The following is a 16,358-nucleotide window of genomic DNA, read 5'->3' on the forward strand; positions in this document are numbered from 1 at the left end:
ATAAGTTTTGGAGTGTCAGGCTAGTTCTCCTTGATTAAAAAAAAGAAACTCAAATAATTATTTTTTAGGAAATCCTCTAGGAAAAATGAAAAAGACAACCCAATTAAAGAACTTTGAAGAACGAAAAGTCAAAATAAAGCATGAAAGAACAAAATGAGGAACTCATAGCCTAATATAAGGCTTCTTAAGTAATTAAATGTGAATTGCATTTTAAGTATTAAATGTGAATTGCTTCTTAAGTATTAAATGTGAATTGCTTCTTAAGGATTGCGCTCTGTGAAGTGCCAATCTCCAGAAGTGTTTTATAAAAAAAATGTTTAAAACTATATTTACATTCTATCTGATGACTCAATGTTTGAAAAAAAAAATTATTATGGAGTAGGGAAGTGTTACGATGGAGAATAATTAGGACTAATGTCCTTGGTTTGAGTAGATGTTAGTGGCGATTACAGATAGAATAGTATAAAGATTAGTTGTTGTTATGAAATGAATTGATAGAAAACTCTTGTAGTGTTTCCTTCCTCTCCCAATAATAATTCTCAAATGCTCCTAGACTGTTAAGAGTTCTTATCTTCCTCCTTCATTCTCATTCTAGTTCTATTGTTCACCATTCAATTCAAGGTAATCTTCCCGTCGTTCTCATTATAGTTCTATTGTTCATCATTCAATTCAAGGTATTATTTGGTAATTGAGCTAGGTTAACTATCAATTTCTAATTAACAGTATTTTAGAAGGTTCAGAGAGACTTAACAAAGCTAAAAAACACAGAACCAGGTAGGGTCAGTTTTTAAGAACCATTCAATAAAAACTAATACTAAGTAGTTTTTTCACCAAGAAGCAATGCATATTATTGAAAAACAACCATATTAAACAGATAACTCACCTTAGATATTGCTTGGGTACATGAAAACCCCCACTCTATCCCCCTAATAATAGAAAGAATACAAATCAGTAAACCATAACGATACCATTACAATATGATCTAAAAGATACGAAATTATAATTACCATAGATTTGGGAGGAATGTTAGACTTGAACTTAGCTCGAACAACTCCACTGTTACCATGAGGACGTGAGACCTTCCCCCAAATACAACGGTAGTGTGATCCGTTCTTCTTCACCTTGGCCTTGTATATATAGGCAATGCGTTTCCCTTGATACCATGTAACTTCCTCTTTTGTGTTAACTCCCTCGATCTGTAACAATGAAGTGCTCGGATACTGATTTGACTTCGATCTAAAACCAGTAAATACAACAGTCATGAATACATTCAACTTAAGGATATTACGATTTCTAAAAGAGAGAGGATAATCAGTCGTACCTTTTGTATCCTAAAATCGTGCCTCGCACATAAACCCTAAAACGAAATCAGTGCGAGGAAATCCACATCTTAAACACAGACAGAGAAATGGAAATGGCAAGAGATTTCTACCTGATAGTTTCTCTTTGACGCTCCTTCACCATGGCAGTCGCAATCCGTCAGGTAAAACAGGCGGTGTTCGGGGATATCGTTTAACAATCGATCAGATCAAAAGGAAAATCAGTGACCGACGAAGAAGCAGAACTCACCTGGTTGTAATAGAACAGAGATTACTTCATTGCATGATGAAGAGTCGCAATCCGTCAGGTAAAACAGGCGGTGTTCGGGGATATCATTTAACAATCGATCAGATCGAAAGGAAAATCAGTGACCGACGAAGAAGCAGAACTCACCTAGTTGTAATAGAACAGAGATTACTTCATTGCGAGCATCTGCCATGGCCGATCTTGCTCGATCTCTTTTTGTAAACAGTAAACGGAAATTTTGAAAGGTCGCGGAGAGAATATGTTAATGGCTAGGTTAAAAGGTGGGAGCAAGATCTTATATTTCTACCAATTTCTTTCTTTTAGTGTTTCTACCCATTCATTTAGGTGAGCGCGTGATGTTCACCCTGAAACAAAATAATTAAGCATCATTATATATATATATATATATATATATATATATATATATATATATATATATATATATATATATATATATATATATATATATATATATAGATTATAAGTAGTTTGAAAAGAGATAAATAACTTTAAAAAATACAAAGACAACTAAATTTGTATGAATCAAAATATGTAAAAAAATTATGATAATCTTAGAGAATCGTGTATTAAAAAACACTCAAAACTTATTTAGAATTTTTTTCTAAAAATACAACTTCCTCTACATTCTTCTTATAATTTTAACAATTAAATTATTAAATTATAGATTAAAATATCATAAATTTACTTTCCTTATTTTGAATTTAAATTTTAAATATATAATAATATTTTGAAGAGTGATAGAGAGAGAATTTGGGAGAGTAAACAAGAGAGAAATAATGTGTCACTACATCACCGACTGGAAAATGAATAAAGGGAGATGAGAGATATAAGGGAGAAATTTTTTTATTATTTTTCAGCGCAACAAATTATTCCATCCCTCAATCATTTCTCTAATATTTTAATAATTTAATTCAAATAATCTATTTTAATAGTTTAATTCAAATAATAATAAAACTTTTATCCTACTAAGATTTTAATTTCACAATTAAAAAAAAAACAAAAACCGATATTAAAAATAAATATTTAATTAGTTCTTAATAAAAAATATTTTTTAAAAATTAATTCTTATTATTCCTCATGAAAAAAATAATTTACAAATAATACAAAATCATATTTATAAAATTAAAACAAGTAAATGAGAATTTAAATGTTAAATAATATAAAAAGTTTGTAAAAATTAAAAATTTAATAAAAAAAATTTCAAAAGTCTTGCAATTTTTTAGAATAACTTCAATAAGAAATCATTTTAGTTCTATAACAATTAAATATGAAATAGATTAAGTTAAAATATCAATTAAGCGGTATCTAAAAATTATCTTTTTCCTTGATAAGTTAAAACTAATAATTCTAACAAATTATAAATAATATATATATATGATCAAAATAATATATATATATATATATATATATAAATAAAATATTAATTTTAGTTAAAAAAAACAATTCTACATCTTGAAGAAGATAAACTAGAGTGGAGAAAAAGTAGAATGAACATTGGAAAAAAAACTAGAGATTGAATATGAAGAATTATGAGAGAGTAATATTTTGTTATTAAAATAAAAATTGAAGTTAATGTAGAGAAATATTGTTTTGGGAATATAAAATAATTAAAGTTGGAGTGTAGTGTATTTATGACTATGGTTGGAGTGAAGTGTGGATAAGATCAAATTAAATGATGCATATTTATAATGCCTTTGTAATGATGAAACACTTTTGAAAAGTCACACATTAAACTTTAATAAAAAAAAATCAATAATATTAATATAACCGGGTATCGGGTTTGGGTTTCGCACACTCCCCATCCCCGACCCCGTACCCGACCGGGTACCTTCTCCCTCTTCTCATGCCCGACCCCGACCCCGAACTCGATTTAAAATACCCGAACCCGACTATCGGATACCCACAGGTATCGGGCATACGGGTACCCATTGCCATCTCTAGACACATATTCAATAAAATATCTCTAAGACAATCTTATGAGCCACAAATAATCCAAAAAAAACTAAGCATCATTTGAATTACAAAAAATCAGAATAACAAATTTAATCCGATCGAATAAAGTACATCATCACCCCAATTGTGAAAAGAAAAGAAATACCTACTAACCTAAAAAAAGCAAGACGAACAAAAAAATTACTATAAAAAATTTTGCATGGAAGGAATTTAATATCTCTCGACTCACTAGATAAACTTGGTTTTGCATAGAAGGGTGAGAAGAGCGTATTGAGTGTCACAAAAGGGTCGTTAGTGGTAATGAGAGACGTGCGAGAGAAGAGTCTTTAGGTCTTTCAAGGCAACGCCTTGGTTAGTGATATGGCGGTAATGGTGGAGCCTCGAAATGTATCGTCCATGAGTCTATATCATAAGACATTAGGGCACGTGAGTGAGAGGGGTTTGAAGGAGTTGAGTAAGAGAGACTATTTTGGCAAAGAGAGACTTGATGATTTGGAGTTTTGCGAGAACTGTATATACTGTAAAGCTACGAGGGTGAAGTTTGGGCGATCGGTTGAGGTGACTCGGGAGACGCTTAGTTGTTTTCACTCAGACTTGTGGGGGGAAGTAAGGACTACAACTCCAGGTGGAGGTCGGTACTTTATCACCTTCATTGATGATTTTTCACGCAAGGTTTGGGTAAACATCTTGAAGCACAAGGATGAGGCATTTGCTAAGTTCAAAGAGTGGAAGAAGATGGTAGAGATTTAGACCGAGAAGAAGGTTAAAAAGCTCCAAATAGGGTTTGGAATATCTAGGCGAGGAGTTCAATTAGTTTATCAAAGAAGAATGTATGGTTCATCTCAAAATGTCTTGACAGAGCGAATGAACATAACGCTACTTGAGCGTGTTCGATGTATGTTGTTTGAGGCCGGTCTATCGAAGTAGTTTTGGGGTGAGGCAGTTAACACTACGACTTATTTTATCAATTATTGTTCATCGACGACATTGGAATGAAAGATACCAGAAGAAGTTTGGAATGAAGTTCCTCCAAAACTCAACAACCTAAAGGTATTTGAGTGTGTGACTTACATGCAACATCGGGATGGAAAGCTTGATCCGAGAATAAAAAAGTGTATGTTCGTTGGATACCCCAAGAGAGTAATTACGGTTGGAAACTATTTTACATGGACGAGGAGACGATAAAGTGCATCATTACCCGTGACGTGGTCTTTAGGGATACTAAGTCCTATTATGGAGAAGCATAGTTAATCAAAGCTAATGAAGTTCTTAAAAAGAGGACCGAATTTGAGGTGGAGTTACTATGAGGGATTATTAAAGAATTGGTACACTCGAGGGAGGCTAGTGAAAATGATGAAATAGACTGTCCAGTAAAGGAAGAAGGTACGAATCCGGAAAAGAACCCTATAATTCTATAAGTTAGCGCGAGATATAAACGTAGGACAACACATGCTCTAGAGAGATTTAGCTACTCCGATTTAGTGGCCTTTACATTTCTTTTGGTAGATGAGGTACAAGATTAAGAGCCGAGATCGTTTAGAGAAGCGATGGAGATCAAAGAGAGAACCGAATAGAAGCGTGTTATGGCGGAGGAGATGACATCGCTTGACAAATATGAGACGTGGGAATTGGTTCAAAGTGGGTGTTCAAGTGGAAAGAAGGTGTATAGGATAGTAACAATCCAAGGTTTAAGGTTAGATTGGTAGCTAAGGGCTTCACACAACGCAAATAGGTCGACTTTAACGAGAACTACTCCCCAATAATGAAGCACACGTCCATTCGTGTGTTCTTGTCCGAAACGACGTCGTTTCAACCCCGATCATCTCATTCGTCGCGATCACCGGAAGGATAAGAACATGCATCTTCTTTGATTTTTTAAAGATGGAACTCGACTGTTTCTCAATCTTTTCGGCTAATTTGAAAGGTAAAATGATCACCCAACCATGATGATCATTTCTACATCTATAGGAATGAATCATGCCTAATCCGAAAAGTTGGATGAAGAACATCTAAGATACCATAAATGGATTTTGGTTGATTTAGTCCACTTGAAGTCCTCAACCGACTTCGGGTGGCTATAAATAGCCTTCCTCATCAATTTTGAAGCCAAGAGATCCATCCACACTACAACTTCGAATCGCGATTTACAAAAAATCTGCCATTAAAACTTCAAGCTTTTGGATTTTTTGAAATCTTTGCATAATGCCTTAAAGTTTGATCTGAGCATCCCCAAAGCTTCCCTAAGGTCTAAGGAGTGCTCTATAATCCTTTCTATTCTTCTAATCAACCTTTAATTCATACTTCTAGTTTGAATTTAAAATTTTATATATTTCAATATTTACAAGTTTGTATACTGTCTGGTTGTTGAATTTTAGGATTAGAAATCGATTATAAGATCATTTCCAAGCTTTATGTTTAGGTTATAATCAATCAATCAGCCTTCAACAGAAAAACCCAATTTGAATTTTGAAAATCTAAAAATTGGGTTTATTGATCTTGAGCTAATCCTCAGGAATAGTTGCCCAAAAAGCTTCCCAACATGTTTTTAATGATGTTGGGTAACTATTTGAATCATGTTTGATCAAAATCAATTTTTCAAAATAATTGAAAATTTTGAGTTCTTGAATTAGTCCAAACAAATAGTCAATGTTCATGTTTTGGTATCAATCATGTATATGCAGTATAATAAAGATATTGGCAAACTCTTTACACTACAAAACAACTTTATAACCATAAACCTGATTTTTGGCCAAAAACTGTTTTGTACAAATAGATCATCACCTGGGTCGATTTATATCTTTGGATAATGTTCTAAATATTCATGGGAGTTTTGTGAAGTTACCCAAGCCCTTGGATCAAAGAATCCAAGTCTTCATCAAAATTGCAAAACTTGCAATTTTTATGTACTTGAGAACTGACAGGTCCGACCGAGGACCGTGAGACCCGACCGAGAATTCTAGCCAAAGACCAAGAGGCCTTAAAACCCCGATCGAGGGATTCCTGCACCATGACCGATGATCCGGAACCCAGACCTAGGGGTTTCTAACCTAGGACCGAGGGCTCTTGTAATTTTGGAACCTCAAACCATTTTCTAAAAATCTCGAAATTTTTTAAAATGATTTCAAAATATTTTGGGGATATTTCCAAAAAAACTATTTTGACAAAGGCTTGTTTATGATTTATTTTTAAACCCTAATAACTTTTAAACTAATTTTCTTCAGGTATTTTCCTCTCTAGTCGTCATCAGCAAAATTTACCAACATTTAAATAATTGTTGTTACAATTTTTTAAATAACGCTAAAACATATGCATGCTTAAAACCGAAAGAATAATCGGTTAAAATAAAAAGTTATACGACCGATTTTCAAAAACTAAATTTATAAGTAAAGACCGTTTTCAAAACAGGTACAGAGGATGAAGCATGGAAGCTCGTTCCCGAGTATCACCAAACTATAAACTAAAAAAAAGTCTAGCTAATATGTTTGTACACGCATGCCATTTTTTATTGATTTTTAAAAATTAATTGACGAGTTTGTTTCAAATAAATAATCTTTTAAATTAATTATTTTTAATTAATTTAGAAAAACGGGTTTCTAAAATAAATCAAATTGTAATTTGATTACCTCGCATCCTCGGATTATTTAAATTTGAATCCAAATGAATTTTTTTTAATTAATTTCAAAAGATGTCAGGAATTATTTTAAATCAATGTTTTATTTTATAAAGATTTCTGAAATGCAAACTGATGTTGAAATTCTCGAACCTAAAGTTTTAAAATAAAAATAAATCTATAATCGGGTGAAGCTGAAATACAGATTTATTGTTATAGTCAGAACCGCGACCATTGGATGGACGCTGGATTTTCATCCAACGTCCAGGGAGCGCCCACGTAACTCGCTGCAGCCGAAGGAACGCGCACTCGCGAAATAGGCGATCAGCTAACGCTCGTTAGCTAAAACGCGAATGGAACGCCGAAACATGACAAAACCATGATGGAACGCCAATAGATCGCTCGGTGTCCATGTTCTCACCCGAAACGTTGTTGTTTCAACCCTCGATCATCTCCTACGTCGCGATCCTCGGAAGGATAAGAAAATATATCATCTTTGATTTTTCAAAGATGGAACTCAGTTGTTTCTTAATCTTTTCGATTGATTCGAAAGGTGAAATGATCACCCTACCACAATGATCATTTCCCCTACATCTATAAGCATGAATCATGCCTATTCCGGTAAGTTGGATAAAGAACATCCAAAATACCATAAATAGATTTAGGCTAATTCAGTCCACTTGAATCCCTCAACCGACTTCGGGAGGCTTTAAATAGCCTCCCTCGACAATTTTGAAGCCAAAAGATCCACTCTCTAACTTCAAATCGCAATTTATAGAAAATCTGCCATTAAAACTTCAAGCTTTTGGATTTTTTGAAATCTTTGCATAATGCCTTAAAGTTTGATCTGAGCATCTCCAAAGCTTCCCTAAGGTCTAAGGAGTGTTCTATAATTCTTTCTATGCTTCTAATCAACCTTTAATTCATACTTCTAGTTTGAATTTGAAATTTTATATATTTCAATATTCACAAGTTTGTATATTGTCTAGTTGTTGAATTTTAGGATTAGAAATCGATTATAAGATCATTTCCAAGCTTTATGTTTAGGTTAGAATCAATCAATCAACCTTAAACAGAAAAATCTAATTGGATTGTTGTTCTTGGGTTAATCCTCAAGAACATGTGCCTAGAAAATTTGCCAACATGTTTCTAATGATGTTGGGCAACTATTTGGATAATGTTTGATCCATCCCGATCATTTTTTTATCAAAATCATTTTTTCAAAATTTTGAGTTCTTGAATTGATCCAAACGAACAGTCAGTCTTAATGTTTTGGTACCAATCATGTATATGAAGTATAACGAAGCTATTGGCAAACTTCTTACCCTTCAAAACAACTTTAAAACTACAAACCCAATTTTTGGCCATGAACTGTTTTGAACAAATTGATAAACACCTAGGTTGATTGATACCTTTGGATGATATTATAAATGTTCCTTTGAGTTTTGTTAAGCTACCTAGGCCCTTAGATCAAAGAATCCAAGTCTCCATCAAAATTGCAAAACCTGCAATTTTGATATTGTTGAGGACCGATAGGTCTGACCGAGGACTGAGAGACCCAACCGAGAATTCTAGCCAAGGACCGAGAGGCCTTAGCACCCCGATAGAGTGACTCACGCACACCGAACGAGGATCTCGAACCCGAACCAATGGGTTTCCAACCTAAGACCGAAAGCTCTTAACCCTCGACCGATAAAATGAACCTAGGACACCGGTCCTAAGACGGTTTGGTTCCCATTTTCAAATTCCAAAACTATTTTTGTAATTTTGGAGCCTCAAAACATTTTCTAAAAACCCCGAAAAATTAGAAAATTATTTCAAAATATTTTTGGGATATTTCTACACAAAAATATTTTGACAAAGTATTGTTTAAGATTTATTTTTAAACAACATTCTAAATTGATATTCTTCAGGTATTTCATTCCCTAGTCGTCAAAAGCAATATGTGCCAGTATTTAAATAATTATTGTTACAATTATTTAAATAACGCTAAAACTTACGCATGCCTATGATCGGAACAATAATCGGTTAAAACAAAATGTTATACAACTAATTTTCAAAATTCAAATTTATAAGTAGATACTATCTTCAAAACGGGTATAGAGGATGAAGCGCGAAAGTTCTTTTCTGAATATCGCCAAACTACGAACTAAAATGAAACTCTCTCTAATACGTTTGTACACGTATACCATTTTTATTGATTTTCATAAATTAATTGGCGACTTTGTTTCAAATAAATAATGTTTTAAATTAATTATTTTTAATTAATTTAAACAAATGGGTTTCTAAAAAAATCAAATTGTAATTTGATTACCGCAAATCTTCGAATTATTTAAATTTAAATCCAAATTAATTATTTTTAATTAATTTTGTAAGCACTAAAAATCTACATACCCTATTTATAAAATTAAAAGAATTATTTTGATTTATTTTTGAATAAATAAAATCAAAATAATTAACTCCAAGGCCAAAATCAAATTAAAACAATTAATTAGATTAATTATTTTGATAATTAAAGTCTAATTACTTAAGGAAAATGGCCAAAATAAAAATAAAATTATTTGGGATAAATGTTGTAATCATTTATTTTAAAATAATTTTAGAAAAATAAAGGTATTAAAATAAATAATTTAGGATGAAGTGATGTACCCATTTCATCCCTTCAAATTATTTATTTAATCTTAAAATATACACACAAAATTGACAAAATATTTGTCATATTTATTTTAATATTTTGTATATTTAAAAAGATCAAAAATAAAGTCAAGAGGGTGAAAGAAAATTAATTTCAAACAAACCCTTAAGATTTAAAAATAAAATTTTAATTTGTAATCGAGTGTAGACGAATTAATGAAATTTGGTTATAACCGAAACTAGAGTCTTTCATCCAACGCCTAGAAAGCGCCTGTGTAGCCCACTGCAGCCTGAGACGCGCGTGCCCGAGAAGTAGGTGATCAGCTAACGCTTGTTAGTCGAATCACTAACGGAACATCCAAACGCCATCAACATTAGACGAACCGTTGACGTAATAAGCTAAAGCACATGAAACGACGTTGTTTCAACCACCATCATCGTCTTCAACACTTCGCCGAAAAGATAAGGATGATGTTTCATCCTTTGATTTTCCAAAAGTGGAACTTTCTCCATAGTTAACCAAATTGGCTGATTCAAAAGCTGAAATGATTACCATACTTCGGTGATTATTTATGCTACTTCAATAGGGATGAAATATTTCGTCAAGTTGTCTCAAGAACAGACAAAACGTCATTAATTTCTTTTGGCTGATTCAATCCACTTGAAGCCTCCGTCGACTTAAGGATGTTATAAATAGCCCCCTTCAATCATTCTTAAGGCAAAAGATATCATTTAAAGCCCTGAATAAAAAGAAATCAAAATCTTCCATTGAAGCTCAAAGTTTCGGATTTTTCGAATTTTCTATTTAAATCTTTAAAGCTTGGATCCATGCATCTCAAAAGTTTCACTGAGGTCTAAAGAGTGTTCTCCTCCTTAGTAAGCTTTCAATCATCCTTTAATTCATACTTCTAGTTTGAAATTGAAATTTTTATATTTCAGTTTTATTAAGCTTGTATGTTGTCTTTTTCTTGAGTTTGATTATTGGAAATCGATTTTATTATCATTTATGAGCTTTCTGTGAAAACTAAAACTGATCAATCGATCTTAATAAAAAAAAATCTAATTTTGAATTTGAAAAATCAAAAAAACGGGTTTGTTGTTCTTGGGATAATTCTTGAGTATCACAGCCCAGAAAGCTTCCCAACATGAATATAATGTTGTGGGGAAACTATTTAGATCATGTTTGATCAAAATCAAGATTTTCAAAATAATTAAAAATGTTGAGTTCTTTATTTGGTCCAAACAAACATCTAGTGTTCTTATTTTAATACCAATCAAGTATATGAGGTATAAGGAAGTTATTGTCTAGCTCCTTTCACCTCAAAACAACATTAAAATCAAAACCCAATATTTGGCTACAAACTGTTTTGAATGAATTGATCATCAGTCGGGTCATTGATATCTTGGGATGATGTTCTAAATATTCGTGGGAGCTTTGTAAAGATACCTAGGCCATTGGATTGAAGAATCCAAGCCTCAATCAAAATTGAAAAACCTGCAATTTTGATGTTCTTGAGAACTGGTAGGTCCGATCGAGGATCCTCGGTCCGAACCAAGAGATTACTGAAAAATCTTAACCTAGGACCAAAATGTACGATTGAGAACTTTGTTATGACCAAGAGGTCCGACCGAGGATTTTTACATCCGACTAAGACATAAGACCTAGGACCAAGAACTCCCAAACCAATGACCGATGACTTCCACCTAGGACCGAGAGGTTCGACTAAGAGATCAAACCTAGGACCAATGAATCTTGACCCTAATCGAGAATTCCTGAACTTAGGACCAATGAACTTAGCCTAGAGCTAACCAAGGACTGGTGGTTTATACACCACGACCGATAAATCCTAACTAAGGACCGAGGATATTAGACGCCTCGACTGAGGCTTCTTAGCCCAGACCGATGGGTCCGACCGAGGGTCTTAGACCCTTCCCGATGAAAACGAACCCATGGCTTATGACACTGGTCCTAAGGGCTGTTTTGTTCCCTTTTCAAAATTATTTTTGTAATTTTGGAAACTCAAACCATTTTCTAAAAATTCCAAAAAATTAGAAAATACTATCAAAATTTTTTTTGGGATATTTACACACAAAAAAATATTTTGACAAAAGCTCGTTTGGGATATATGTTTAAACCTTAATGTCTTTAAAAAAAACTGATGTTCTTCAGGTATTTCCTCCATAAGTCAATGTCATCAACACCAGATACTAGTATTTAAATATTGTTGTTACAATATTTTAAATAATGCACAAACCTTATGAATGCTTAGGACCGAAAGAATAATCGGTAAAATAAAACGTTATACAACCGATTTTCAAATGTCAAATTTATAAGTAGAGACCGTTTTTAAAACGGGTACGGAAGATGAAGCGAGAAAGCCATTTCCCGAGTATTACCAAACTACGAACTAAAAGAAACTTTGTTCAATACATTTGTATACGTATGTCATTTTATTGATTTTCAAAAATCAATTAGCAACTATATTTCAAAATAAATAATCTTTAAATTTAAACTAACGGATTTTAAAAATAAATCAAATTTTAATTTATTTATCATAAATTCCCAGATTATTTAAAATTGAACTCCAATTATTTTTAATTAATTTTAAAAATCTATTCGGAATCAATAAAAATCTTTAAAAAATAATGTTTCATTTTAAAAGAAAATTCCTAACATGTAAATCGAGGTTGAAATTCTCGAACCTCGAGCTTTTTTGCGAAAATTATGCAAAGGGTTTTTCCGAGCTTACAAGTTTCAAGAGTTGTTAAGAATTATTTTAAAAAATTTTAAATAAGTAAACCACCTCTTCCTAACGAAAGGGAACATAAGTCCTGGTCTTAAAGTTTTCGTTTATTACTATTACTATATCCGGAAAAAGAGGAGTTGATACAAGGGCAGGCCCCAAGTCATAAATAAGGTTAGCGGCAGGGTGGATAGAACCAAAACCAAGGACTAAATCGATGGTACGGGAGCCATAAGGAAGTCCTTTAGCTTCGGCTTCAATCCGCCTATAAGAAATAAGACTGCATAGAATCAAAAAAATATGCTCATAATAAACTCAGCAGAGCCAGTGTTTTTACAAGAATTATCTAGCCAACTTTACTGCAAGAGATCTTTTCTTACCATCCAGTGTCTTGGTACTAGATAGAAATAAAAACTCCAACAATTCCTTTATTCTCAACGCCTCCTATTTTCTAGGAATTATTCACTTCAACAGTCTTTAATGGTTATACGGGTATCCAAAATACGAATGAGATGGATGTTTGTTATCCCAACCATTCTTTTATTTTAGTTCCGAGCGTTTGGTTTTAAAAAATATCTTGACACGCAAACCGAAATTAAAATTCTCGAATTTCAAACTTCCACGAAACCAAAGGGTTTTTTCCATGTTACAAATAAATATAATAGTGAGAATAAAATTATTTAATAATAAAATCAAGCTCATATTATTATTTTATTTAAAAGAAAAAAAATAATTTCATTATTATATTACATTCTTATATCATATGCAAAACATAAAACTATAAAATATATACCTTAAATAATCATTTATATTTAAATCAAATAACAATAATTTATACATTTTATATGTAGTTACAATTTATATCCTATACAATTTGTATATATCAATATAACTTGTACTTTGAATCAAACTCTCCATAAGAACATACTCTTGTAGTCTTGTTAACTCTTAAAGATACCTTATAAATATTATTAATTAGATATAGGGGAAAGAGGCAAAGTTAAGCATGGAGACTAAAATAAAATTTATTAAGTTAAGAGTTTCTATAATTACATTCACATCAACTTCTTTATATTTAGAGAAAGTTAAGGTGCAAAGTAACATAGGAAAAATCAATTTCTTTAGATTACCTCTTTATTGAAAGTTTGTTGAGTAATTTTTGAGGTAATAATGATATATTGTTGAATAAAATTCTAGAATTATCCATAAAATAGGGATATGTATTTATAATCGATCCGAACCGAACCACCAATTCAATTCAAACATAAAAATATGCAATCCGTCAAATATAAAAGATCGATTATAATTAAAGTTTAATATAATAAAAATCAATATATTAGAGTTGGATACATAATTTATTCAAATAACATAGCTAATTTGATTGGTACTAAAAATATATTAATTAAAATTATTATGTACAAATAAATTTTATGGATATATATATATATATGGTTTTTGTATTTAATTGTCTGAAATTGTTATTATTATAATTTTTTTAGTTAATTGTGTTTGATTAATATTAAAATTGATTAAAACTAGTTTATATATATATCAAACTTAGTTCGAGAGACTATCAAAAAGATAATAACAGTCTCATATCAAACTTATACAAATCTTTATATCTTATCTCCTAATGATAACAATATATCATGAGGAGATTGTGTACCAATTAACTAATATGATAATTATATCAAAGTATGAGTTACAATTAAATTATATAAATGTATATTTGTCTAGCAATTTGACCGAACGTGGAACTGCTACTAAATTGACCAACTAAATCTGATTTGATTTATTTATTTGATTAATTTTTTTACCCTTAATATAAATTTGATTTGTTCATATTTATCAAACCTTAAACAAGCTTTTGACAATATTTCTTTCTTCTAATTTGAAATTCATGACTTTATTTCTTTAATATAAATATATCTATTTTACAATATCATTTTACATTTAAACAAATGGAATAATACATAGATTTTGTAAAATAATTATAAACTTTTTTAGATAATTTAATAATAATAACTTCCCAATTATTTACAAACAAAAATTGTATTGATATATTTAAATGTTTTTTTATAAATAATAATTAAGAAAAAATATATATTTTAAAAATATGATGTAATTGTAAATAAAATATAAAAATGTAATTGACTAAGAGACGACTGACTTAGTCAATACTCCAAAAGACACGTCACAACCCCACCCACACATACACATACAGACAGACCAATAATTTTAATAAAATTTAATTATTTTTTCTAAAATAATTATATTTTATTTAAATAACCACATACATGAAGAAGAAATATCGTGTTTTCTCTCACTAAACAGTACCAGAAAATCTAGTATAAAATGAGATAGTTGTCTTCTCAATTAAGAAAATAAGTCATTTTATAAAAACTCTTTTTCTCTCTCACTATCAAGTTTGATCAAACTTCAAAGCATGCAGACAGCTAATTCAGTTCAATTGTTAATAATAATGTTAAGCCAACGAAGAAATCTGAAGAAAGCAGCCATTTTTATGATCTCAGTCTCTCTGTTATCATTCTTCCCTTTCCTTCTTCCTCTGTTCTTCCAGTTCTGCACTTCATCTCTCTTCTTCAACTACAGCAGTGAAAGACACTACATGTTTCTCTTCTGCAATGGAATCTTGGCCTTTGTAATCAAAGACTCAATTCTCTCTACAAATACCCATATGGGTATTTCTTCTAATCATCCAATTATTACCAGTCATGAAGAGATCAGAAAGAAGAAAAATGAAGTCTTTGAAGAGTACCAGAAACCAGAATCAGTTCATGGGGAAGAGAAAGAAGAAGAAGTAGAAGTAGAGGTGGAGAATGAGTTCTTGATTGCAGAAGAAAGAGAAGAAGAGTATCCAATTGAAGAAGATGAAGATGATGAAGATGAATTGAACAAGAAATGTGAAGAGTTTATTAGAAGGATGAAACAGGGAATTAAAATTGAGGCTGATCAAGAAATGGGTTTTGATCAGAATAGAAGGAAAAATTATTTATTTAATTAATAGTTTTATTGATAATAATCAATTATTTTTTCATGGTTGTTTTCTAATGGTGGGTCCCTAGTTTGATGTTGATTAAGGAAGGGCGTGTTGTGGTTTAAGATATTTAATTTCTATATATTAACAATTTTATTTTTCAATTCACTATCAATTTGGTGTCAAAATTGAGAAAAAGTTAATCCTAATTTATGTTGATATTAATTTTAGTCTGAGTTAGAATCTAATGAAAGGTGGTTGAAAGAGGATTTTCTCATGATTTTCCTTTAAAAAAATTTTAAAAAAAAGGTCTTAATGTTTGTGGGAGAAAATTAGTATATTATTTCAAGTAAATCATTACTCTTTTAAAGTGGTATTCTTTTCAATTCAGCTAAAATAAATATGACATTAAAAGTGATGAATAACTTTGAAAAAGACTAGATAACAACTAGATTTGTATGGATCAAAATATTCAAAAGTTGTATGACAAACTTAGAAAATTCGTGTATTAAAAAAACACTCAAAGTTTGATCTATGATTTTTTTAAATCTGTTAATTTACAAATATTATTAAAAAAACAAATATTTAATTGGTTCATTACTTTTTTTTAAGAGTTAATTCTCATTCATTTCTTCTTATAGAAATTTATTTACAAATAATATAAAATAATATTTATAAAATTAAAATAATTAAATGAGAATCTAAATATTAAATATTATGAAAATTTGTAACACTTCAAGTTTTAATGAAAAAGACAATGTTACAATTTCTTGAGAGTAACTCTAATACGCACCATAAGTGATAAAGTAGATTAAGTAACGTACCAATTAAG

The 16,358-nt window shown here is 31.0% G+C and overlaps 1 protein-coding gene across 1 annotated transcript; it reads right to left on the reverse strand.

Moving 5' to 3' along the window:
- Nucleotides 1–884: 884 nt before the first annotated feature.
- LOC124916605 (60S ribosomal protein L35a-3-like) lies at nucleotides 885–1,464 on the reverse strand. Its single transcript, XM_047457339.1, has 4 exons — nucleotides 1,433–1,464; nucleotides 1,322–1,357; nucleotides 1,008–1,236; nucleotides 885–926 (listed from the first exon to the last, which is right to left on the reverse strand). The coding sequence occupies exons 1-4, from the start codon at nucleotides 1,462–1,464 to the stop codon at nucleotides 885–887; spliced, it is 339 nt and encodes a 112-aa protein (XP_047313295.1).
- Nucleotides 1,465–16,358: the final 14,894 nt, after the last annotated feature.

The sequence above is a fragment of the Impatiens glandulifera genome, chromosome 9, assembly GCF_907164915.1.
Source record: "Impatiens glandulifera chromosome 9, dImpGla2.1, whole genome shotgun sequence".
In the NCBI taxonomy this organism is placed as follows: Eukaryota; Viridiplantae; Streptophyta; class Magnoliopsida; order Ericales; family Balsaminaceae; genus Impatiens; species Impatiens glandulifera.

Bases quoted from the DNA above. Each gene is read 5' to 3' on its own strand.
- LOC124916605 (XM_047457339.1), bottom strand. From the start codon at position 1,464: ATGGTGAAGGAGCGTCAAAGAGAAACTATCAG. The intron at 1,237-1,321 runs GTACGACTGATT...TACTGGTTTTAG, and splicing joins ACGATTTTAGGATACAAAAG to ATCGAAGTCAAATCAGTATC. The intron at 927-1,007 runs GTAATTATAATT...TTCTATTATTAG, and splicing joins ACATTCCTCCCAAATCTATG to GGGGATAGAGTGGGGGTTTT.